Source organism: Larimichthys crocea, unplaced genomic scaffold (genome assembly GCF_000972845.2).
Source record: "Larimichthys crocea isolate SSNF unplaced genomic scaffold, L_crocea_2.0 scaffold214, whole genome shotgun sequence".
In the NCBI taxonomy this organism is placed as follows: domain Eukaryota; kingdom Metazoa; phylum Chordata; class Actinopteri; family Sciaenidae; genus Larimichthys; species Larimichthys crocea.
The window spans coordinates 96152-121122 of NW_020852853.1; the positions used below are offsets into that span (position 1 = coordinate 96152).

A 24971-nucleotide genomic window follows, 5' to 3' on the forward strand; every position below is an offset into this window, starting at 1 on the left:
CTCCAGTCAGCTCTCTCCACTGACAATCAATGACCATCCACAGCAGCACTGCAAACTTTATGAACTTTAAACTGCACTCAGCTAATTCAGAGAAATGTAATACAAACTTAAATCAGTAACATTTTAAATATTCGGACACTATGTGTTTTTAAGTGGAAGCTTTTATTGAAAATCATTTTGGGTTAAAATTTTTGTCCACAGAAATAAAAAACAGAGTAAAAAAAGTTGCAGTCACATGGTTTAAACATTTATTATTTCATTACTCCAATCAAATGACAACTTTTAACAAGTTCCATTTCACAAACGAACCAATACAATTTTACTTTTTAAATCTTGATGGTGTGTTCATGAACAATTTAGAAATCAGCCGAAAAATTAAACATTCAAAATCTTTGTCAAAGTTTCCTTATTCGACCTGAGAATTCATTTAGGAATGCCAACCTTTAATTTTTGGTTATTTTCTTCCCTGACTGTTTCAGGTCAAAGTTCACAACAAACAAAAGGTGTGTCCTGTTTCTTTATTGTGCTGTAGACAGTGACCTTTGACCCTAGAACAGACAGGCGCTGTAGACGGTGACCTTTGACCCTAGAACAGGCAGGTGCTGTAGACGGTGACCTTGTGGCTGATCTCCTGCAGCAGCTCCTTCACAGCGACCTCCAGCTCCACCAGCTGCTCTGCCTTGACCTCCAGAGTGCGCTGGTTGTCTTCGTACGACTTTTCCAGATCTGAAAAACAAAAAGTCGCAATTAGGAAAAATAATCAATCACATTGTGATAAGCGTGACATCAGTATGATCTCAGCATGATGTCAGTGTGATGTTACCTTTGAGCAGCTGCAGTTTGTCACTGGCCTTTAGCAGCAGCTCTTTGGCTTCCTGCTGCAGTGACTCTGCCCTCTTCTTTGCGTCGATCACACCTCCTGCCTTCTCACCAATCAGTTGCTCAACTGTGGCATACTTATCCTTCAGCCCCGAGTCCAGCTCCTTAATGACATGTTAATTAAACGTTAACGATCTGACAAGTGAACACACCTTCTTAATGACGTGTTAATACATCGCCACTCACCTTCTTGACTTCCTCTGCAATCTTTCTGATGCTTTCTGCATCCTGATTGGTCCGTTCAAAGCTCACAATGACATTCAGAGCTTTGTCTCTCAGCAACGTCACATCCTGCTCGAGACGCTGCAGCCTCTGGGTGGCGTTATTTAGCTTCAACTCTGCATCTGCCGTCTCTGACTCTACCTGAATGCAACATGGGGAGATGACGTGTTACCTTCATGTTTTGTCAGTCAAGTAAATGTTAAGTAAATGTTAGGCGTGTTGTTAGTGAAGTAAACATCTACATGTGATGTCGGTGAAGTAAACCTCTACACGTGATGTCTGTGAAGTAAACGTCTACACGTGATGTTGGGTGAAGTAAACGTCTCCACGTGATGTCGGTGAAGTAAACGTTTACACGTGATGACGGTGAAGTAAACGTCTACACGTAATGTCAGTGAAGTAAACGTCTACATGTGATGTCGGTGAAGTAAACGTCTACACGTGATGTCGGTGAAGTAAACGAAGTAAACGTCTACACGTGATGTCGGTGACGTAAACGTCTACACGTGATGTCGGTGAAGTAAACGTCTCCACGTGATGTCGGTGAAGTAAACGTCTCCATGGGATGTCGGTGAAGTAAACGTCTACACGTGATGTCGGTGAAGTAAACGTCTACACGTGATGTCGGTGAAATAAACGAAGTAAATGTCTACACGTGATGTCGGTGAAGTAAACGTCTACACGTGATGTCGGTGAGGTAAACGTCTACACGTGATGACGGTGAAGTAAACCTCTACACGTGATGTCGGTGAAGTAAACGAAGTAAATGTCTACATGTGATGTCAGTGAAGTAAACGTCTCCACGTGATGTCACTGAAGTAAACGTCTACACGTGATGTCGGTGAAGTAAACGAAGTAAACGTCTACACGTGATGACGGTGAAGTAAACCTCTACACGTGATGTCAGTGACGTAAACGTCTACACGTGATGTCAGTGACGTAAACCTCTACACGTGATGTCGGTGAAGTAAACGTCTACACGTGATGTCAGTGAAATAGTCGTTTTCGAGTCAGTACTGACTGAGGACAGCAGGATGTTGGTGTTCCGGATGTCGGCGGCAGCTTGCTGGATGGCGCTGCTGGCAGCGGTCTGAGCCCTCTGAGCTTCTTTCAGAGCTTGCTTCACTGTCTCTGCAGAGTGCTTCACATTTGCTGCCTCGCCACTGATAAACAGAAAGTGACATCAGTAGTTTGAGAGAGAGGCAACACAAATATTAAGACATAATAATATATAGCTCTCTAAAATCCTGGATGAACAGGTAGGACTCACCTGGCTTGGCGGGCCTGGTCCAGCAGGGCCTCGGCTCTCTGGATGTCATCAGAGCTCTGCTGCAGAATGGCTTCCACGTGTCCCAGTTCGCCTACCTTCTGTCGGATCTCGTCGGTCAGGTTCTGCAGCTGAGCTGGCGTGGTCGGCATCTGCATGGCCAGAACCTCATTAGCAACAAGCTCGACACTCTCCAGGTCTGCAGCGTCCTCTGAAACAACACAAACACATGGTGTAAAATAAGCTGAACATGTAAATACAAATATATAAAGATAAATGTTAGAACATGTATATGAACTACGCTGTGGTCCAACCAATTTCTCCTGTCCTGCTTAATTGTGTGAAAGATTATTAGTGTTTATATATTGATTAGTATATTGAGTATATTATAGGCCGATATTTGCATTTTTTACTGGTATCGGCATCGGCAGATTTACACAGGCAGCCCAGTGTGTTTATCTCTCTCTCGCTCTCTGACTGAGAGCAGACAGAGCAGCCATCACAGCGGTGTGTGTGTGCGCTGCTCCACCACAAGAAGAGCTTTTAGAAATATGATGGTTGAATATTTATTTGCGCTAACGTTGATAATGTACCAAACATAGGTGCAACATGTTGCTTGTTTTTAGAGCAGAAACTTCAACACTTTTATTTCTTATAAATGTTATAAGCTGTGTTTAGAGGACCACAGGTTCTCCACAAAGACATCCACAGGCTGAACACCTGAGGTATGTGAAGGCCTCATCTCTCAGGAGATGTTTGATAAAGAGGAAGTGTGGGACGTACGAGTGAGGAAGTCTCGGATCTGTCGGATGAGGCTCCTCAGCTCCTCGTTGCTCTGGTCCACTTTCTGTTTGGTTCTGTTGGTCTTCATCAGGACATCCTGAGCGCTCAGCTTTGCCTCATCTGCTTTCAGTTTGGCATCTGACACCTGAAAACAAAACACCGGTGAGAATATTCACCTGAATCAGGACTTTACAGGACAGAACCACATCCGGCCCAGACCAGGACCCGTCAGACTCACCATCTTGGAGAGTTTCTCCACTTCCTCCATGGCGCTTACAATTTCCTGTTCAGAATCTCGGGCCTTCCTCCAGGCACTGCTGGCAGCTGTCACGATGCCGTCACATCCTTCACCTCCACACCTGGTCTGACCTTCAGAGTCCACACAGCCCAGACCTCCACAGGAAGAGGACAAACACGAGTCCTGACCTGATGACGGACTGCCACAGGTCTGAAAGAACCAGAAGAGACCAGGAGATAACAACAATACGATCAGTTTATTTCACTAAAATATCACAAAATCACTTTTTTTATCACTTATAATCATGTTTTTTAATAAACAAATACTTCAAAAAAAATTCACGAAATCTGTTAATGTTCTGAGAAACAGTTGATCCGGTTTTCTTTGTGGTAAAGACTCAATCAACAACAAAAATAACAAACATAAAATGACACAATCATTAATAATAAATATGATCTTGTACCTTGTGGCTTATCTCTGATAGGTCCAGAGTCTGCAGCTCTCCTGCCAGGTCGTCCAGCCTCTGAGCATGCTCAGTGTGTCTCCTCAGGTACTCATCTGTGGTTCGGTTCAGTTTGTCTTCTGTGAGTAGCCGTAGAGCAGCAGCGATTTCCACGGCACTGCCGGGCTCGATGGTGGAGGCATTAGCTCGAGCTTCAGCTGCCTGAGACTGCAGGAAGTACTTAGTGACGCTGTCGGTCGCCCCTGGAAACAGACAGGAAGTACAAATCAATTGAGACGGCCACAAAAGTCCTGCTGCAGATGTTCTGAGGCTTGTAGAAGAGAACCTCCACCAGGGGGTTCTCTTAACGTTTACACAACGTTCACTCAAAGCACCTTTGACCTTTGACCCTTCTCACCTCTGATGTCAGAGTTCTTGATGAACTCGACCTGATCCAGGAGCTCCCGAACCGTCCGCTCCAGTTTCTGAGCATCCGACGTCACAAAGTCGAGTTTAGTTTGTGCAGCCGAGTCCAAGTCCTCTATCTGGGCTAGAGTCTGTTCAGTGTGGTTCAACATCTGGCTCAGGGCCCCCATCAGGTCACTGAGGGACATACAGGTCAGCGCTTACATTAGTGTGAGCTGCACTAATGTCCAGGTTAAAGTTAATCTCACCTGTTCTATAGGACCAGGTTTAGACTCCAGATTAAAATTAATCTCACCTGTTCTGTGGGACCAGGTTTAGACTTCAGATTAAAATTAATCTCACCTGTTCTGTGGGACCAGGTTTAGACTACAGATTAAAGTTAATCTAACCTGTTCTGTGGGACCAGGTTTAGACTACAGATTAAAGTTAATCTAACCTGTTCTGTGGGACCAGGTTTAGACTACAGATTAAAGTTAATCTCACCTGTTCTGTGGGACCAGGTTTAGACTACAGATTAAAGTTAATCTAACCTGTTCTGTGGGACCAGGTTTAGACTACAGATTAAAGTTAATCTAACCTGTTCTGTGGGACCAGGTTTAGACTACAGATTAAAGTTAATCTCAGCTGTTCTATAGGGCCAGGTTTAGACTACAGATTAAAGTTAATCTCAGCTGTTCTATGGGGCCAGGTTTAGACTACAGATTAAAGTTAACCTCACCTGTTCTGTGGGACCAGGTTTAGACTACAGATTAAAGTTAATCTCAGCTGTTCTATAGGGCCAGGTTTAAACTACAGATTAAAGTTAATCTCACCTGTTCTGTGGGACCAGGTTTAGACTACAGATTAAAGTTAATCTCAGCTGTTCTATGGGACCAGGTTTAGACTACAGATTAAAGTTAATCTAACCTGTTCTGTGGGACCAGGTTTAGACTACAGATTAAAGTTAATCTCAGCTGTTCTATAGGGCCAGGTTTAGACTACAGATTAAAGTTAATCTAACCTGTTCTGTGGGACCAGGTTTAGACTACAGATTAAAGTTAATCTCAGCTGTTCTATAGGGCCAGGTTTAGACTACAGATTAAAGTTAATCTAACATGTTCTGTGGGACCAGGTTTAGACTACAGATTAAAGTTAATCTCAGCTGTTCTATAGGGCCAGGTTTAGACTACAGATTAAAGTTAATCTCAGCTGTTCTATGGGGCCAGGTTTAAACTACAGATTAAAGTTAATCTCACCTGTTCTGTGGGACCAAATTTAGACTACAGATTAAAGTTAATTTCACCTGGCTTGTTGGAGCAGCTCCTGGATCTCAGTCAGCGGTTGTGAGGCCAGGTTTTGGTTCAGCATGACCCGGATGTCAGCGACACTCTTCTCCATGCTTTCGATGGACTTCCTGTATGGTCCGCTGATTCCGCTGGCTTTGACAGCGTTGACCTTGTTGACAAGGCGATGTGTCTGATTGGTCAGCTGACCAATGGCGTGGTCCCACTCTGCGAAGCACTGGTGGCAGCGGTGGCAGTCGGGGAAGGTCCCGGAGAACCCACGGGCGCATACGTCACAGCGTGGACCAGAAACACCGTCCACGCAGATACAGTGACCGCTGCCTTTGTTGCACTGCTGCTCGGAGATACCGCGAGGGTCGCAGTCACATGCTGAGACACAAAACGCCAAGGGTAACACTTGTGACTGTGGTGTCATACATGCCAAGGGTTACAGGTGTGACAGTGTGATGTCATACACAACAGGAAGTCAGGAAGAGACAAGAAACAAAGGACAGACAGACAGACAGACAGACAGACAGACAGACAGACAGACAGTGTTACAGCTCTTGTTGTTTGAAGTCTTTTCCAGGATCATAAAACTTGTTTTGTTGCTCTCTCGTATGATTGGTCATGTTAATGACCAAACATTACTCTTTCTGATGAACAAACATGATCCTCTGTGAACTTCTTCATCCTCAGGTCTCTCCTCCCACGTCAGTACAGACTAAAATATTTAAACATTTACTGTAAAAACATTAGACAGGAAGTTGGGGACAAACGGTCTGTCTGCTCATGAAAACATTCATGTGGGGGTTCACGGGTGGATGTTTGGTATCTGGTTTGAATTAAACAGCTGAAGCTGCTTCCAGCTGCAGAAACAACAAACCAGAACCAGACCAGAACCTCGCTTTGATTCACTCACAACAGGCAGACGAATGTGTAGTAAGTCGTAAGTCATTGAAAGACTCGAAGAAGACAAAAAGTAAGGCGGATTAAAAAAACATGTGGACTACAGATCTGCAGTGTAAACTGTATAATTTTACAGTTTTATAGTCTTCTTTCTTTCTTTCTTTCTTTCTTTCTTTCTTTCTTTCTTTCTTTCTTTCTTTCTTTCTTTCTTTCTTTCTTTCTTTCTTTCTTTCTTTCCTTCCTTCCCCTTTGTCCCCCCAGTCTCTCTCAGCAGGTCCAGTTTCTGACCTTCAGGTCTGCTTCACAGTGACAAAGCATCTTTGTGGATTTCAGGGATATTTGGAGGTTAAGACAGATCTCTTGTCTCGTCTCCATGGTGACGGCCTTGTGGGAACATCTGGACTTAATATCAGTCACAGCAGAGGATGCTGGGAGCCTGACTGTTCCCACAGGCTGTTCATTCATGTAGCTTCAGATACTTTCTGTTTCTGAACAAAGACTTGAGTCACATCTGAACTCCAATCGAGTCCTTCACATAGATGGAAGAATAATAATTTCCCATCCTTCTGTTGACACAAAGTAAACGTACCGTGACATTCAACTTCTGGGTCTCCCCAGAACAGCTCTCTACACTCGCTGCATGTTCTTCCTCCAAAGCCAGGCTGACAGGAACACTGACCACTGATCTGTGTTTGAAACAAACACAGTTCAGAAGAGAAACCTTCAATTATTTCGAACCAGCAGCTAAATGGAAAACTTAATATGGTTTTACATCATAAATTGTTTGGTTTTTGAATAACTTGTTTGCTCAGCAGCAAGAATTAATATTAATTTTTCCTCTGAAAATAGATTTCTTTTAAGCAACGCTAAAATCAGAAGAAAATTCAATGAAGACACAAGTTTTATTCTTCAAAATAACTTTACAGTAAAGTATAGAGTATTCACCTCATTGCAGGATGTCCCATATGAGTGTTTCGGGTCGCAGTCGCAGGTCTGACAGCCACTGCCGCTCGCCATGTTCCAGGTGTTGGGCGCACAGCGGTCGCAGTGTTGACCGATTACGTTCGGGAGGCAGTGACACTGACCGGTGCTGCGGTCGCAGTGACAGTCACTAGATGATGGACAGCTGGGGGGCTCACTGCCCAGCTGGTTACAAACACACTCTGTGGACAACCCACACTCACGTCAAGACTTCAATAAAAGAGAAAAATCAAGATTTTGTAAAAAGATTCAAAATTTCATCATTTGTTGAATCATCTGATGATGTTTTGTTGCTTTACTGGTCACTCTTGATCTATTGGTCTCCACTATCCCCACTTCTGTCCAAACTGGTCCCTTTATTAGTCTCTACTGGTTCCTATTGGCCTGTATTGAACATTGTGTACTCACTCCTGCAGTCCTGTAGCATGGCATTGCCATAGTAACCCAGCTTGCAGCTCTGGCAGGCGGTGCCCTCACTGTGGTAAAGGCACCGGAGACACTCGCCGGTTCGGGCATCGCAGGATTCTGGGTCCAATTTGTCAATGTTGTTGTTGCACTGACAGGGCTGACACTGCCCGCCCACCTCGCTGGGGTTACCATAATAACCAGGTGAGCACTCATCACAGCGACTACCTGCAGAGGAGAGCGAGTTACAGACATTAGATATGTTAATGCCGGACAATATTAGGCCTGTAGCGATACACTAATCTCACGATATAATATGATGCACGATATTCAGCCAACGATACGATTAATTGATTTTCTGAGATTTTAAAGATGATTTGAAGATTTTAAAGGGACAGTGTGATTTTGGTGACATCTTGTGAGTGTTCCATTAACTTGGATTGAATTAACTGAACTGAAAACCGAAAGCATACGTCTGTGTAAAGAGAGTATCTAGATGGGTAACTTGCTAGAAATGCTCTACAGCGACCTTCTTCCTTCAAAGCCAACGGGGGGAAATGGGCAGCGAGCAGAGTGCCAGGCGGAACACAGGGGATTTGAACGGGACTTAATGTGTCGATACTCGCGGCTGAAAGATCAATACTTTCTGCGGATATAAAATATCAATATATATCACAGGATCAATAAAATTGCTCAGCCTTAGACAAAATGTTGAATTTTCTGCAGCTGTTTGGGTTTGCTTGGGGAGGGTAGGTCTCAGCCTCATTTGAATCACATCATTTGAATTTGTATTGTTCAGTTTAAATCAGTGCATTGAAAAACTGAATCTGAATTGTAATTTGAAATTTAATTTATTAGTTTGGAACTGAAAATTCAGTTCTTACAATTCAATTTCAATTTTCTGTGACAAACATCCGGGTAGTTGAGGCAGTGCAGTTCTCAGTACATCACAGGATTCTAATTTAAAATCCTGTACTAAGGGCTTTCTACCATTGAATATATTTGAGAAAATATGTGGACTATAAGCCTTTGTGCAGAAACTCCTACAGCCGATGTTTATCTGATAGTGCTGTAGCCAAATTTAAGAAGTGATTCCTTCAGCATTGAATTCAATGCCATGCCTAACTGTAACAGAGGACTTGTCTGCTTCCTTTAGCCCCTCACAAATAGACCATCTTGTTGATAGTATTACAGGCTCATTACGGACAACTCTAGACTCTATTGTACCTCTGAAAAAGAAGACAATCAAGCTTCTTTAATGATAAGATTATAACTATTAGAGACAAAATCCATCACCTCTTGCCCTCAACAGACATTGATCTGCATTCTGATACAGCAAGTTTTGAAACAGCTGTAAAACCTGATATGTATTTAGACTGTTTTTCCCCCATCGACCTTCATCAAATAACTTTAATCATTTCTGCAGCTAAGCCGTCATCCTGTCTCTTAGACTCCATCCCAACCAGGTTGCTCAAGGATGTTTTACCTGTAGTTAGTAATTCGTTATTGGATATGATTAATCTGTCTTTATTATCAGGATATGTTCCATAGTCCTTTAAGGTAGCTGTAATTAAACCTCTTCTTAAAAAGCCCACTCTAGACCCAGAGGTCTTAGCCAACTACAGACCGATATCAAACCTTCCCTTTCTGTCTAAGATACTTGAGAAAGCTGTAGCTAATCAGCTGTGTGACTTTCTCCATAACAATAGTCTATTTGAGGATTTCCAGTCAGGATTTAGAGTGCATCATAGCACAGAGACCGCATTAGTCAAAGTTACAAATGACCTCCTAATGGCATCAGACAAAGGACTCATCTCTGTACTTGTCCTGTTAGATCTTAGTGCTGCCTTTGACACCATTGACCATCAAATTCTTTTACAGAGAGTCGTATTTCTTAGATCGATCTCAGTTTGTTCACGTCAATGATGAATCCTCCATGCAGACCAAAGTCTGTCATGGAGTCCCACAAGGTTCTGTACTAGGACCACTTGTATTCAGTTTATATATGCTTCCTTTAGGGAACATTATTAGGAATCACTATCAATTTTCAGGATCACCCTGGCCTTCAGCTCCACCGTAAAGAATCTTGGAGTTGTCTTTGATCAGGATTTGTCCTTTAACGTCCACATAAAACAAATTTCGAGGACTGCATTCTTCCACTTACGTAACATCGCTAAAATCAGACGCATCGTGTCTCAAGCGGATCCAGAAAAACTAGTCCACGCATTTGTTACTTCAAGGCTGGACTACTGTAACTCTTTGTTATCAGGCTGCTCCAATAAAAAGTCTCTGAGGACTTTGCAGTTAATTCAGAATGCTGCTGCACGTGTGCTGACAGGAACCAAGATCAGAGATCACATCTCTCCTATTTTGGCTTCCTTGCATTGGCTACCTATTAAATCTAGAATAGAATTTAAATTCTTCTCCTTACTTACAAAGCTAAAAGAGCTCATAGTACCTTACTACCCCTCTAGAACACTGCGCTCTCAGGACGCTGGGTTCCTTGTGGTTCCTATAGTCTCCAATAGTTTGTACTGGTAATGTAAGAAAAGTTCAACATGGATAAATTTAATTGAATTGAATCTTAATTGAGACTCTTCATAGTTCTTATCCATCACAAAGTAATTGCTGATTAGACATATCATTCTAAAAATAAATACATTCAGTAAAGTTTACAGCAGTAATCTGTCATAGTCCTACTTTCATCTCTTACACTTTAACTTCCAGTTTGAACTAGTTTACGGTGTTTAAACAGCCAATCAGAGGATAGTGTTGTCACACTGTGGATTAGTATAGTGATGAACCAGGTTCCAGGTTTGAAGTGGAAACAAAAGGAGAAAGTTGGTGATTCATGCGTGAGCCTGAACATCTTATTTCCTTCTCTAATAACAGAGTCAGGTCAGCTTCTGTTTACATCACGCTAAATCACAAAGCTTCTCCTCCTCAAATGAAACCTGTTTGTCTCTGCAGGGCATGGACTTTATTTCCTGCTGAGATCTACGACAAACTGTAATTATGTCTGTCTGACTTTTATTGTCACATCTGTTTCTTTTTATCACATTTAAGAAAACATTCATCATAAGGATAATTTATATCCTTACGCTGCTGTACCTTTGATCTGTGTTAATACAGTTTTTACCTCTGATCTGTGTTATAAAAGTTTTACCTCTGTATCCACTGTTGCAGACACAGATGGCCTGCTGGGAGTCATCGCCACGGTAACAACTTCCAGCGAACTGCCGCAGGCTGCTGGGGCCATCCGGACACATGCAAGGACGACAGTGATCTCCTGACCCAAGCACTGGATCACCATAGTAACCTTCCAGACACCTGAACAGAGGTGAGAGAGAGGAAGTGGTGAACAAAAGCTGATCCCTTGACTTCTGCAACTAGTCCTTAGATTCCAACAACTAGTCCCCAGACCTCTGCAACTAGTCCTCAGATCCCAACAACTAGTTCCCAGGCCTCTGCAACTAGTCCTCAGATCCCAGCAACTAGTCCCCAGACCTCTGCAACTAGTCCTCAGATCCCAACAACTAGTCCCCAGACCTCTAAAACTAGTCCTCAGATCCCAGCAACTAGTTCCCAGGCCTCTGCAACTAGTCCCCAGACCTCTGCAACTAGTCCCCAGACCTCTGCAACTAGTTTATTATGTATCTGACCTGTCACAGGTGTGTCCGGTGCTGTGATCCCTGCAGTCAATGCAGCGTCCAGTGTTGGGGTCGCAGTCATCAGCGTGTCCATTGCAGACGCAGGGTCGGCAGTTGGGGAAGCCCCAGTAACCTGGCAGACAGCGATCACACTGCCGACCATATGTTCCAGAAACACAATTACACTGACCGGTCAGCTGATTGCAGAAGGAACTCTGGGAACCCTGAGGGTCGCACTCACACGCTGCAAACACAAAAAACACAAACACACTGTATATGCTGATTGTTTGGGAGAAATCTGAAAAAAAGGATGTGAGTGCAGCACTATGGTCTATCACTACTAGGTCCATAACTGAGACCAATCAGCTGATATACATCAAACCACTAGGATCCTGGAGATGCTTGGATTGGATATAAGATGAACATCTCAAGACAAAAAAGGCCATTGTCCCCCATGGAGAAGCAAGTAGGAGGCCAAGATCAGAGAGAAGTTAGCCAATTGTCAGAACTGCATAGAGGTATGGGGGAAGAGAGCGATACCCAGGAAATTAGGGCTGGACGATTATGGAAAAAATAATAATCATGATTATTTTGATTGATATTGAAATCATGATTAATAAACACAATTATTCATTGATTTAAAAAAAAAAGTGTTGTGTAATGTATAGTATTGTGCCGCCAAAACTCAATTTTGAATATAACTTTTAGAAAAACAACCAGTAATAAATTTGTAACGAGTAAAAAAGTAAAATAATAATAATAATATATATATAAATAATAATAAAAAATAATTTTAAAAAAATAAATAATAAATAAATAATAAATAAATATATATATATATATATACACACCCAGTCTACATACACTCAGACTGTTCTTCCTGCTTCTTCTGGCTTCAGTGATCGAATAATTGCAATGCCAATGTAAAAACAATAAATCAGTTTTAAAACAGTTTTTTGAAAACAAAAAAGGATTGGCCCCATACTCCCTGCAGTTTACTGCAGGACTGTGTTGCGGTGGCGGTGGCAGTGGCTGAAGTTGACACTCTTGCACTTTTAGGGGTCTTTTGCTCCGTCAATACTTTGTCATAGACCACTTTATGGCTGAACTTAAAATGGTTAAACAAATTTGTCGTGTTGCCCTGGGGTGCAGATACGACGGCATGACAAACTTTGCAAACAATATCTTTCTGCTCTACGTCTGACGATTTGAAGCCAGAATGTCTCCAAATGACCGAACTTGTCCTATCTTTCTTTTCAACTAAAGGCTCAGGCTGCTTTTCTGCCATGTTGTCAATCGCCTGTTCCACAATTGATCCACAAACTCACTGCTGCGGCTGCAGGCGACACAGGTGCGTTCACTGTGCTTTTACAGCGCAGTAATTTGCATACATGCTGTGTGGCAGCACATTAATTGTTTTTCTTCGATAACAGTGTTTTCATGATTGTGAGAAGCCAAAATAGAAATCGTGATCAAAATCCATACTCGACCAGCCCTACAGGAAATACAACAAGCTGTCTAGCTGTGCCCTTTAGGTACAACACAGGTACAACACCTGAGGTCTCTGTCCAGAAATGTGCAGTCCTTGGAACAGCTAAGATGCACAGAACCCTCAAGTTCCCAGGCCTCTGGTAGAGGACCAGAGCTTAAGGAAGGGTTAACCCTAAACCTGCATTTTAGGACATTTGGGTTCAGACTGAAACACAGATTCAATCAGCACAAGTGCTTCTTTTACATTATGCAATATCTTACTGTTATAGGTCACACAATACAGTATTGATGATCATTGTTAATTGATTATAGTTTAATCAGAGTTCTGACCTCTGCAGCCATTGGGTCCAAACTGGAACGTGGCCGGAGCACATCCATCACAGTTCCTGCCGACCACGTTGGGGCGACACTGACATTGACCCCCGTTGGGGTCACACACAGTACTGAGGGAGCCCTGAGGGTCACACTGGCATTCTAGGAAAAGCGGTCCAGCAAAGGAGAGATGTTACACAACCAACATGCTTCAGCAGTACACAAGAAAACACTGAGCACAGATCTGATGACAGGTTTATGAGGAGGTTTGAGGAATGAGTTGAATCAAGTCAGGTCGTGTTCAGGAGGTCGATGATTGACGAATTTAGAGAAAAAAGATAATATGAAATATAACACACTCAGCTGATGTTTTATATGATGATTCCTGTTTTGTTTCTGTTTGAGAGGATTATAGTTTCTATGTTGACTGACTGACTGACTGACAGACAGTCCCAGATCTCTACCGTGAACTCTGTACATTTTCCAGGCAGCAAACATTAGATTAAAAATAGATTCTTTATTTTAGATTATACAATTATTATTATAATTGCATTTCTTAAATTATAAATAAAGCTTTGCTGGTTGGAACAGAGACAGTGATTGTTAAGGTGGAGTTAGATTTAAGGTGGACAGCTGTACCTTTGGCTCCCTGGTGCAACATGGCAGAGATACTGAAGATGAAGTTCTTGCAGATGTCAGTCATCTGTGACTTGGTGACGCTCTGGCTGTTCTCCAGACAACGATAACGCTGGAAAGTTTCCCAGCCACTGTTCCCAATGGAGTCGCCCCCCTCTGAAGCTGTGAAGATCTCCAGGTTCTTACAGTGTGGCATCAACACGATCTGAGGAGAACATTAAAGTCATCAACTAGTTCTAGCTCATTCTTTCTGCATTATAATCGTCATCTCTGGGTTTTACTGTGTGTTCCCACCTGTATAGATCAAATGATTTATCATTTAATCAAGGAACTAATAATAGAATTATGGGTTATTTGTGGCCTTGATCTCAGTGTTTGACAGTCACATCACAGTTTACTCACAGAGTCGATGAGTGTATACGGAGACTGGACGTCGCTGAGGGCTGAGTACAGCGGCAGACTCAGTCGGACTGTGTAGTTCAGACCAAATTCAAAACAAACCGGCCTGGGAAGAACCACGTAGCTGTGGGGACAGACAAGATACAACCAAAACACTTTTCAGAGAGAACTCTAAATATCAGAAGAAAGATTCAGTCATCTAGAAGAATGAAGACAAACAAACTTAAACAAGAAGTCGCTGCTCACACACTATATAAAAAATCATAGTTGAGGAGATAATCAATATGGAAAGATTTACGTATATATTGAGGCTCCAGCAAACAAAATTTGAGAAGAAATGTGAAAAATGGACAGACCATAAATCTCAAAGCAGAGACACCACTGAAAACCTGGACTGATGTCAGAAACAACTGAGGATTATTATTATTAAGAACATGTACCCCACTGACCGAAAATAGTTATATACCGAAAATGAATAAAATCTGAATGAAAAAAAAAATCATAGTGATGAATCAATAAAAGTTCTCAGAGCCCAACTTCTGAAACATATTTTGAATGGTTTCATCTCAATATGAACCTGGTGATTTCTGATGGTTCCTTTTTTCCGTTAGATTAGCTCTTTGTCTCTTTAATCTGGTCAGTGTCACACCGCAGTGAGGTCAAGTTGGGTTTTTGTTATGTCTCGTCATTTCCTGTTTTATTTTTATATTTACCTGCCCTCTCGTTTCAGGTCACTTGCCCTTCCTCATGTGTCACCGGTCTGATTGTCTTTCCCGCCCTGATTGTTTCCACCTGTTCCCCATTACCCTGTGTATATATTGTCTGCGTTTCCCTTTGTCTTGTGCCAAAGTGTTTCGTCCTACGATTGATCGCCTAAGCCTTCTTTCGTGCCTGTCCACAGCCTTAGCCTTGTTGCGTGATTGTTCCTTTGTTTTTTTGCCTCGATTCAGTGATTTTTTTGTTGTAAATTTCTTAGTATAGCTATTTGTTTCTTAGTGCTTAGTATAATTGTTTTTCAGCCTCCCAGGAGAGATTTTCAGTTAGTGTTTTGCAGCCTTTTGATTTTCCTCGTTGTAAGTGATTTTGATTTTGATAATTTTTATAAAGCAGTTTAGAGTTTTTTTTCCTCCTTGGAGTGATTTTTGTTTTCCATAGTTTAGGCCTGTTTTCATAGCCTGCCCTAGCCTCACTCTGTCGAGGGCTTTTGTTAATTCAATAAATAAGCTCATTGACACCTCTGCGCCTGAGTCCTGTTTTGAGTCCGGCCTGACAGTCAGTAATAATGTAAAAGTCAACACATGATGTCTTGTGTTTCATATTTAAAACTGTCATCTTTCCTGAACCTGACCAGGGAGCTAGGTTTCATCGGGATGATGAAACATTTAGCACTGTATTATTAATTACAATTAATAAATTATTCTAATGATAATAATCATTAAAAATGATTCCTCATAATGTGAACATTACCGTGAGCCGGGGTGAAGTGAGATCATCTGGTTGTCATCGTCAGGCACTGTGTTGACGCAGCGACTGTCTGCTCTGATTGGTCCCGGTCTCATCACTGTCATCAGAACCTCCTCCCATTGGTCCGGCAGCTGCAAGAAACACATGAGGTTTCATCATTTCAACCAAGGGGCAACCTTTAGTGCCGGGAAAGGAAGCCAATGCGGAAGTGCTAAAAACTGTTATTCCTCGAGTGGCCACTTGAAACAGGCTGCAAAAGTTAGTCTCCCTAAGCAGCTGTATTAAAATGTCCAACTTCACAGCAGAAATAAACACGTTTACAGCCTGGTTCAGGCAACAGTTTTAGTCTCTATAGCTTATTTCCCTGTTCATGACAACTGTGAGAGGGGTGAATTTTTTTAACTCACCAGTTCAGATTATATTAGGCTCGAAGTTGCGCATAGTCAATAGCTTCACCATTTGATTGACAGATAATTGATGTTACACATGGCTTATTAGAGCACCCAGGCACCATTTGGCCTGCTTCAGGTCCAACAATGATTTTTCTTTGCCAATATTTAGATTAACACAAAGAAGCAGAACATCTAACATGGCACCGGCCAGCATCGCATACTAGTATTTTTGAAGCCGTCTGATAAGCCATCAGGACCGTTCAGGGTCAGCAGGTTTTGTCTAACCAAACAAAGTTTCTGATGGCTTTCGTTAAGTCAATGTGACCATGACTGCAGCAGCCAGTCAGATGGTTTGGGTTATGCTGGTGGGCATGGCTACATCGTGCTGACAGCATCCTACCTGAGGTTCGTAGCGGATGAGGATGTCGTACTCCATGGAGTGGGGGATGTTGTCCACAGAGAACTCCAGGAAGGCCCCCTCTGGGACATTAACCAGGCCAATACCTGTCCAGGTGGGACTGCGGTCCAGGGGGTGTGGCCTTGGAATGACTGTCACCCCCTAAAGAAACAAGAAGAAGAAGATGAAGAATGGACCTTCAACAAGATCACATCTATTTTTATTAATTTCCAGAATGTAACAACAAACTTTAAAAGAATAAACGCCATCTGAAGCCAGCCTGGCTGGTGTGGTAGAGTTGATGAAATGATACTGAAAAGGTTAAAAAGGTGACTTACAGGTCCAAACTTGGCGTCCTCTGCCTCGTACGTATAATGATCCAGAGCAATGAAGTAGAATCCAGACTCGACTTGATCACACTGACGTCCGAACATATGATCTCTGCAGGCACACTGACCGCTCACCTGATCACACCTGCAGGAATACAGGAAGTTAGAACAATTAAGAAGAAAGGGAAGGAAAGGAAACAAACAGGAAAGAAATGTGTCTGTTAGTTCTCAGCTGTTAGTTGTTGGCTGTTAGCTAACTCACTGGTTGTTGATAGCTCCTCCCAGATTACAGTCACATGGTCTGCAGCCGTCCATATCATTACTGAGACCCCAGTGTTCAGACTGAAAACACACACACACACACACACACATACAGATTTTACAGGCATGTCATTAAGTTGTTTTCTGTCCTCACAACTTGTCTAGACAGGAAGTGATTGATGCGTTCATCTCCACACACACACACACACACACACACTACAAACATACACAAACTATGACCGTTTGTAAATGTTTTTATATTAACTGTGTCTGCCTTGACCACGGAGCTCTGCACATGCAAAACAAGCATCACAGAAGAACCTTCAGCAGTTTTGAAGCGTAGGACGACTAAAGAATGCAAAAGGAAATGCGTTTTCTGACCACACACTGGTCGCAGTCTCGTCCAGTCACCAGACGTTTACAGAAGCAACTTCCTGTTTCACTGTTGCAGGGATTTCCTCCAGGAAGTGTCCCGACAGGGCTGCAGGTACACACTAAAACAGAGACACAAGAAGGTGTGAATATGGTTGTGTAGGTGTTGTGCACATGATTGTGTAGGTGTTGTACACATGATTGTGTTGTGTAGCTGTTGTGCACATGATTGTGTAGGTGTTGTGCACATGATTGTGTAGGTGTTGTGCACATGATTGTGTAGCTGTTGTGCACATGATTGTGTAGGTGTTGTGCACATGATTGTGTAGGTGTTGTGCACATGATTGTGTAGGTGTGTATAATTTTGTACCCCGGCATCCTTCTGGCTCGTTGCTCAGCCCGTAATGTGCCTCTTTGCAGCGCTCACAGTGCTCTCCCTCCACGTTCACCTTACAGCGACACTGACCAGCAATCAGCCCGGCTCGAACATCTGTCATCCCGTCACAGATTCCTCCATTCAGAGATCCCAGAGGGTCACAGTTACAGGCTACAGAAACACACACAGGACACATTTCATTGTGAAGGTGAATCACTTCTACGGGACATTAACAGAAAGTGTGACACCATCAGAATGATGACATCATCATCAATGATGACACTGAAGCACAGACAGACACTGAACCACAGACAGACACTGAACCACAGACAGACACTGAAGCACAGACAGACAATCTGAAGCACAGACAGACGATCTGAAGCACAGACACACAGACAGACGATCTGAAGCACAGACAGACACTGAACCACAGACAGACGATCTGAAGCACAGACGATCTGAACCACAGACAGACACTGAAGCACAGACAGACACTGAACCACAGACAGACGATCTGAAGCACAGACAGACACTGAAGCACAGACAGACACTGAAGCACAGACAGACGATCTGAACCACAGACGATCTGAACCACAGACAGACACTGAAGCACAGACAGACATTGAACCACAGACAGACGATCTGAACCACAGACAGATGATCTGAACCACAGACAGACGCTGACCCACAGACAGACGCTCTGACCCACAGACAGACGCTCTGACCCACAGACAGACACTGAAGCACAGACAGACACTGAAGCACAGACAGACGATCTGAACCACAGACACTGAAGCACAGACAGACACTGAACCACAGACAGATGCTGAATCACAGACAGACGATCTGAACCACAGACAGACACTGAAGCACAGACAGACACTGAACCACAGACAGACGATCTGAACCACAGACAGACACTGAAGCACAGACAGACACTCTGACCCACAGACAGACACTGAAGCACAGACAGACGCTCTGACCCACAGACAGACACTGAAGCACAGACAGACACTGAAGCACAGACAGGGTCTGGACTCACGTTGGCAGATGCTGGGGTCTCTGACGTCTCTCTCTGGATGCTGGTAGTAAAATGGTTGGCACTGTTCACAGTTGTGCCCGGCCGTGTTGTGCTGACAGCTGTCACAAACTCCTCCACTGATGTTTCCTGAAGCCACAAACACGGCCATGTCGAAGTGACAGGAGTCTGAGTGCTGGTTACAGTTACACTCTGCAGACACCACAGAGGAAGAACAGAGGACATCAGTCAGTGTGATAGACAGATTTGTCTGACAGATGTTTTGTCTGCAGCAGCTGCTTCGGATCGACAATCAGATCAGATATCAATTCATCAAATGTTTAAAACTGGACTCACTCTTGCAGGCATTAGTGTTGCGTCCTTCAGCTGGTCTCCAGGGCAGGTCGTGGTGGAAATCCTGACACCGTTCACAGTTCAGACCTTTGGTGTTGTGGTTACACATGCAGTGACCGTGAACCTGAAAACAACCACAATACATAACAATCCTTTGACATAATAAGTTATAGATACTAATTATTGATATGAGGTTGTCCTCATCAGTGGAAATCAATCAGAACCGACAGATGAACATCAACACCTGGAGCACATTAACATTCTGTGATACATTCACTCATTTCCAACATCAAGATCGACCACTGATCCACCAGAGTCACTCTGTCCCCTTCAAGACTCATCCTGACCCATCAGCACTCAGCCTGCCCCCTTAAAGATGAACCCTATCCCCTTCAAGATGTGCCCTGTCTCACCATGCCCTCTCTGGCCGGCCCTGTTCCCTGGATGGGGGCGCACTCAGAGGCGTGTCCATAGCAGAAGCAGTTTCCTCGGACCACCATGTCGTAGACGGCATAGTAGTACTTCTCTTTAATCTCCATACGAGAGTCCAGCAGGTTGTCTCCAAGCGTGTGTAATTTGGTGAACTTAACCCGCAGGTTGGTGATCTTCAACATGTCTGAAAAAAAGGACAATGACAGGTGATAAATCAATGATGCATCAATAACTCCGACAGGTCGTAGCAGTCAACAGGTTTGAGGGACACACTTTGGATTCTGGGGCTGTAGGGATCATCAATCCTGAATGCCGGGTCCAGAACTCTGAAGATCACCTGGGAAAGAGAAACGTAATGATTAAAAAGATGTGACATCACAGTGACGTTTAGTCAAGTGTGTTATGACATCATTTCCTCTTTAACCCAACGGTTTACAGACTAGTCAGTGTGTGAAGGGCTGCAGTACCTCTCCTTCAGTGGATGGCTCGATGTCGGAGTAACGTGAGTCACAGATGACATCATCGACCTTCTGCATTGGACCTTGAGAAACAGACGGGAAAGACGTCTCGCAGTCATAGGCGAAGTAACGGTAAACCTGCCATGTCTTTCCGAAGTCAGCTGACCGCTCAATAACCATGGCAGCAGGTCGAAATGTCTGACAAGAGAGAACAATGTGAAAAACGGTTAATCCCACTGATGATCAACAACGAAGAACAAATAAAGAGCAGTCATAAAGATTCCTTTAAGCTTCTGTTGTCTTTGCATCTTTTCAAATACTACTACTACTACTACTACTACTACTACTATACTACACTTACTATACTTATAATATTACTAATCAAATAATAATAATAATAATAATAATAATAATGGGTAGGTAGGCTTAACTTTCTGTTGGAGCAGGCCCAGTACACAGCAGGATGTTTACAGCAACAGAACTTACCTTGAAGGTCATAATGAGGTGTGTGAAGTGAAACTCGGCCTCCAGATTAAGCTGGATGGTGACATTTTCCAAACCTGCAGACAGCAGAACATCAGACAGTTACACCAAATGATAATTAATAATCAGTATTTCCAGCTTTGCAAACATCAGCCAGTTGCACCAATTTATAATCTAAACAGCAAATGATGTCCCTCTAATGTCCACTGGATGTCGTTCCCACTGTGAAAGAAATGAGGAACTGAACTTGGTAACCAAACTCAGTAACTAAACTCTGTAACTGAACTCAAACTAAACCAATCAAGTGATTAATCTACTTACAAATAAAATCTTATTTTACTGTTATAACTTTTTATTAATTTTATTAGTAACTATTTCTTACTGCTGTATTGTCAACATTAGTGGTGAAGCTTTGCCGACATTTTGTCACATTCCAGTTGTTCTTTCTTTCACCTGTGAGATCAAGTTATGAAGTTTGATAGACAGTCGTTCAGGTGAAGGCATGAATGCAACATAAATCTAACAGCAGAGACACAAACTGGGCTTTTAGTTCCAAAATCTAATTCCTGGATCTCTTTGGTTTAAAAGGAGCTTTTTTCTCTGCCCTGAAGTCCTGATTTAATTGACGTCAGCTGACCTGCAATCAGTTGCACTGACTGTTTCCAGCTGTGAGTCCTAAACCTGTAACAACAGAACAGAAATCAGAGGTCAGAGGTCAGTCCTCTGGCTGTGGTTGTTCTCACCATTCTCAGACTGCCACCAGGTCTTCAATCTGTTTGGAGCGAACGTTGTGACGACATTCTCGATGCGATGGCCGCTCATCTGATCCATTAGGTCATCATACGGATCCACTGAGTCACATACAAAACACTTCTTCTCCTCCTGAGAGATGGGACAGAGAGGGGGAGTAAAGGGTTAATGTTGCAGGGAGTAAAGGGTTAATGTTGAGGTGAATTCCTGAGATTCTTCTGTGCTCATGCTCAGTGGCGATAAGAGGAAAACTGTCTGCCCACAGAAATTCAATCAAAACAGCTGATCTTTGATTGACTTTGAGGCTTAGCATGACTCAAACCTCAAACTTCAAACCTCTGTCCTCACACTCTCTTTAGATTTGCTCTGATGCTGCTCAAACTTTGACATATTGTTGCTTGCACAGATTTCCTGAACATCAGATTCAGAACTGCTCCCACTGAGGCTGTTTTTGAGGTCTATGTGTTCTGGTATATTGTAATGAATTATAGATGTATTACAATTATATATGTTGCAGTGAAAGAAGAAGAATGTAGTGGTGGTTGTAAATGTGTGTTTGGAGTACAGTTAATGTGTGTAACAGTGTAATCATTCATGGACAGCTGAGATCGGTTAGTCTGATCTTAGACTCTACATGAAGTCACATGACTTCACACAACTCAAGCTTGGCTTCAGGGAGTGATAGTTCAGGGAAGTTCCTCTTCTTCCTCCTCAAAATGTCTGCCATCCACTCACCACTGAAATATTCTAGTCTATTTTATTTATTTGATCAAATCTGACGATTGTTTACACAAAGGGCTTCACACTGAGCACGCTCAGTTTACTCTCTCACACTGAGCACGCTCAGTTTACTCTCTCAACCTAATTGGAAAACTTCATTTCGTTTGACCTTTGAAGTCGTCTGTGTTTTCTCCACAGAAACATCTGGACAAACATCTGTCTGCTGTTGAAGCCCAGAGTTTCCTTATAAGGACGTGATTTACACAGGAAGCGCGCGCACACGCACGCACGCACGCACACACACACACACACACACACACACACACACACACACACACGCACACATCAACTAAACACTAAAAGACATCCAATCAGATTAAAGCAGGACAGAGTGTTTAAGTCCGCAACCTACTTCTAGCAACATCAGCACTGTAGCTAAAGAGTTGTCAGTGGTCAGTGTTATTTACCGTTTTGTACCTGTACCGGTTCAGGTGTTTGTTTACCTATGTATCATGTTGTACAGGTGTTTATTTACCTGTGTACCGTGTTGCACCTGTAAATCGTGTGGTTCAGGTGTTTATTTACCTGCAGGTGGCTCACGATGCAGAACGGTTCAGGTCGGTTCAGCCCACAGGTGGAGGTGGAAGATAGTTGGTGTGCTCGGCCGATCAGAAGGTCTCCTGTTGCTGGGTAACAGCTGCCCTCTGTGCAGACGTCACTGAACTCTGGGAGGCTGACATCATCCTTGACCCCGCCCTCCTGAGCACAGGTAAATACCTGCAGAGCTGAGAGTATAGATTTTTATTGTGAAAGTCCAGAATAAAAAGTTTGATAAAAACAGCTGATCAGAGATCAGTGTGTTAAAATGTCAAACAAAGAAATAATCATATAACTGATACTGAAACTATCACATTCAACATTTTAAGTATAATTGTAAATATGTTAAATATCACATTAAAAGTTGAATGGGTTAAATATCTGTTAAAAATGATAAATACAGCAGCTTCAGTTTGTTACTGATCATTACTTCAGTACACTGTGATCTTCATTCAGTGTCTACAGCCTCACTTAATTACAGAGTTTTTATCTCTATTTGTAGCTCTATTCATATTTCTTATTTAATTTGTAGGTTTATATAGTATTTATAAAGATCTCTCCACAGATTTAATTTAAATGCAGATTCAGCTCGTGCACTTACTGTATGTTTACTCTAACAGAGAAAAACTGATTTAATCACAGTCTGAACTCATTAACTGATCTGTAATCAGATTTCACTTTAAACATTTGAACTCATCGAGCAAACTGAACTGTAATCAGATTACATGATGGAATTTTACACTGTTCTTACTTTTAAGCTGTTCCTTAATAAAAACTTCAATTTAAACTTTAATCTAAACTTTAAATTTAACTTTACTTTATCTTTACTTTGGGCATTTAAAGTAGTATAGTAGTACACAGTAGTATTGCAGTATTTTTAGAGTCCCCTCACCAAGCAGCACCGCGAGCTGGAGCTCCAACATGCTTCTGATCTGGACTTGGATCCTTTGATGCAAAGACGAGCAGAAAAACTGCTGAAATCCAACAGAACCGACTCAGACCGACAGAACCCTCCAGAGTCTGGAAACCGAGGGAAACCAACAGACCAACACCCTTTAGACCTTCTGAACCTTCTGAAGACACTTCCAGACCCCCAACCCTGCAGACCTCCCCAGAGCTCCTCAGACTTTACCGGACCCGCCTCCTCAATCCACCGGCACCTACACCCGGGCTGACTTTCAAAATAAAACTGATGGTTTGATTTCGTTCAGGAAGACAAAACAGTAAAAATCGTGTCATTGAAACGAAATTTTTTAAAGTTTTTTTATTTTGATTAGAAAGAAATTCTTATAATATAAATATTTTGAAAAACAAACATCTGAATTGTCTGTAGTTCAGTCACAAATATGTGTTTTTCAAAATAAAATCACTTGACTGAATAAAGGAATAAACAAATAAAGAAATGTATTCTGGTAAGATACATTTACCGGTGTCAAGAAAGTATGAAGACATGAACATTTATATACACGAATATATAAATACATTAAACATGAACACCCCCATCCATCCATCCATCCATCCATCCATCCTGGACTCTGGAGACAAAGACATTCCTGAGTGCCCCCCTCCCAACAAACACTCCTCCCCCACAGTTAAACCTCACCTGCAACAACAAAGGAGTGTGTGTGTGTGTGTGTGTGTGTGTGTGTGTGTATGTGTGAACCCGACCCCCCACCTGAACATCTAAAGGCTCATTCAGGGCTGAGTGCCCCAGTGTATTGTGGGTAATGGCTGTGAACGTGTGGAGGCCTGCTGAGATGAGCTCTCCACCAATCAGAGATCGGCTCAAACATTAACAACTGAATTCACACACACACACACACACACTTGCTAGTTTTGTGTATTAAATTATGTGTGATGTAATCGTTAATGTTTGTTGAGTCTTTGTGATAATCATGAGTTCAGGATCAGAGTCTGTTTCTCTGTGTGGAGAACTTCAGTTGAACTGAAGCTCAAGAACAAGAACTTTATAAAAGTTATACTATGTTACATTTCTCGTTCTTAATGTTCTTTGTTTTACTCTTGTGTGCAGCAAGGTTTGTGAGTGTGCAGAGGAAAAAGTGTCTGTGTCTTTATGTACATTGTGAATCAAACAGGCCATACAATCTGCACAAAGCCGACACTACAATAAAAGACATAATAAAAGTGAGTGGAGTCAACACGAAGGAGCAGCGGAAACGCTTCACGTCTACCCTCACAGCCTGAGGCTGATCGTCATGATGCTGCTGTTTGGTTCAGTGTGAGGAATCAAAGCAGGAATGTGTTT

General features: G+C 42.6%; 1 protein-coding gene across 3 annotated transcripts; it reads right to left on the bottom strand.

The window, feature by feature from the left end:
* Window positions 1-145: 145 nt before the first annotated feature.
* lamb1a (laminin, beta 1a) lies at window positions 146-23825 on the bottom strand. Of its 3 annotated transcripts, XM_027275768.1 has the most exons (33): window positions 23598-23825; window positions 22694-22893; window positions 21382-21520; window positions 20642-20715; window positions 20165-20353; window positions 19971-20034; window positions 19679-19881; window positions 19269-19389; window positions 18936-19124; window positions 17888-18064; window positions 17527-17639; window positions 17147-17226; window positions 16894-17029; window positions 16559-16717; window positions 15770-15897; window positions 14306-14426; window positions 13907-14108; window positions 13286-13429; window positions 11477-11708; window positions 10981-11144; window positions 7818-8042; window positions 7374-7591; window positions 7018-7114; window positions 5540-5909; window positions 4250-4434; window positions 3853-4094; window positions 3390-3599; window positions 3152-3296; window positions 2372-2579; window positions 2123-2264; window positions 1066-1242; window positions 824-983; window positions 146-726 (listed from the first exon to the last, which is right to left on the bottom strand). In XM_027275768.1, exons 1-33 carry the CDS (start codon window positions 23626-23628, stop codon window positions 587-589), a joined length of 5385 nt encoding a protein of 1794 aa, XP_027131569.1. In that variant the 5' UTR covers window positions 23629-23825; the 3' UTR covers window positions 146-586. The 3 variants fall into 3 exon arrangements, with proteins under 3 accessions (XP_027131569.1, XP_027131570.1, XP_027131571.1); XM_027275769.1 differs by lacking the exons at window positions 21382-21520; window positions 22694-22893; window positions 23598-23825 and adding an exon at window positions 21092-21249; XM_027275770.1 differs by lacking the exons at window positions 21382-21520; window positions 22694-22893; window positions 23598-23825 and adding an exon at window positions 21021-21249.
* Between the last annotated feature and the right edge of the window lie 1146 nt (window positions 23826-24971).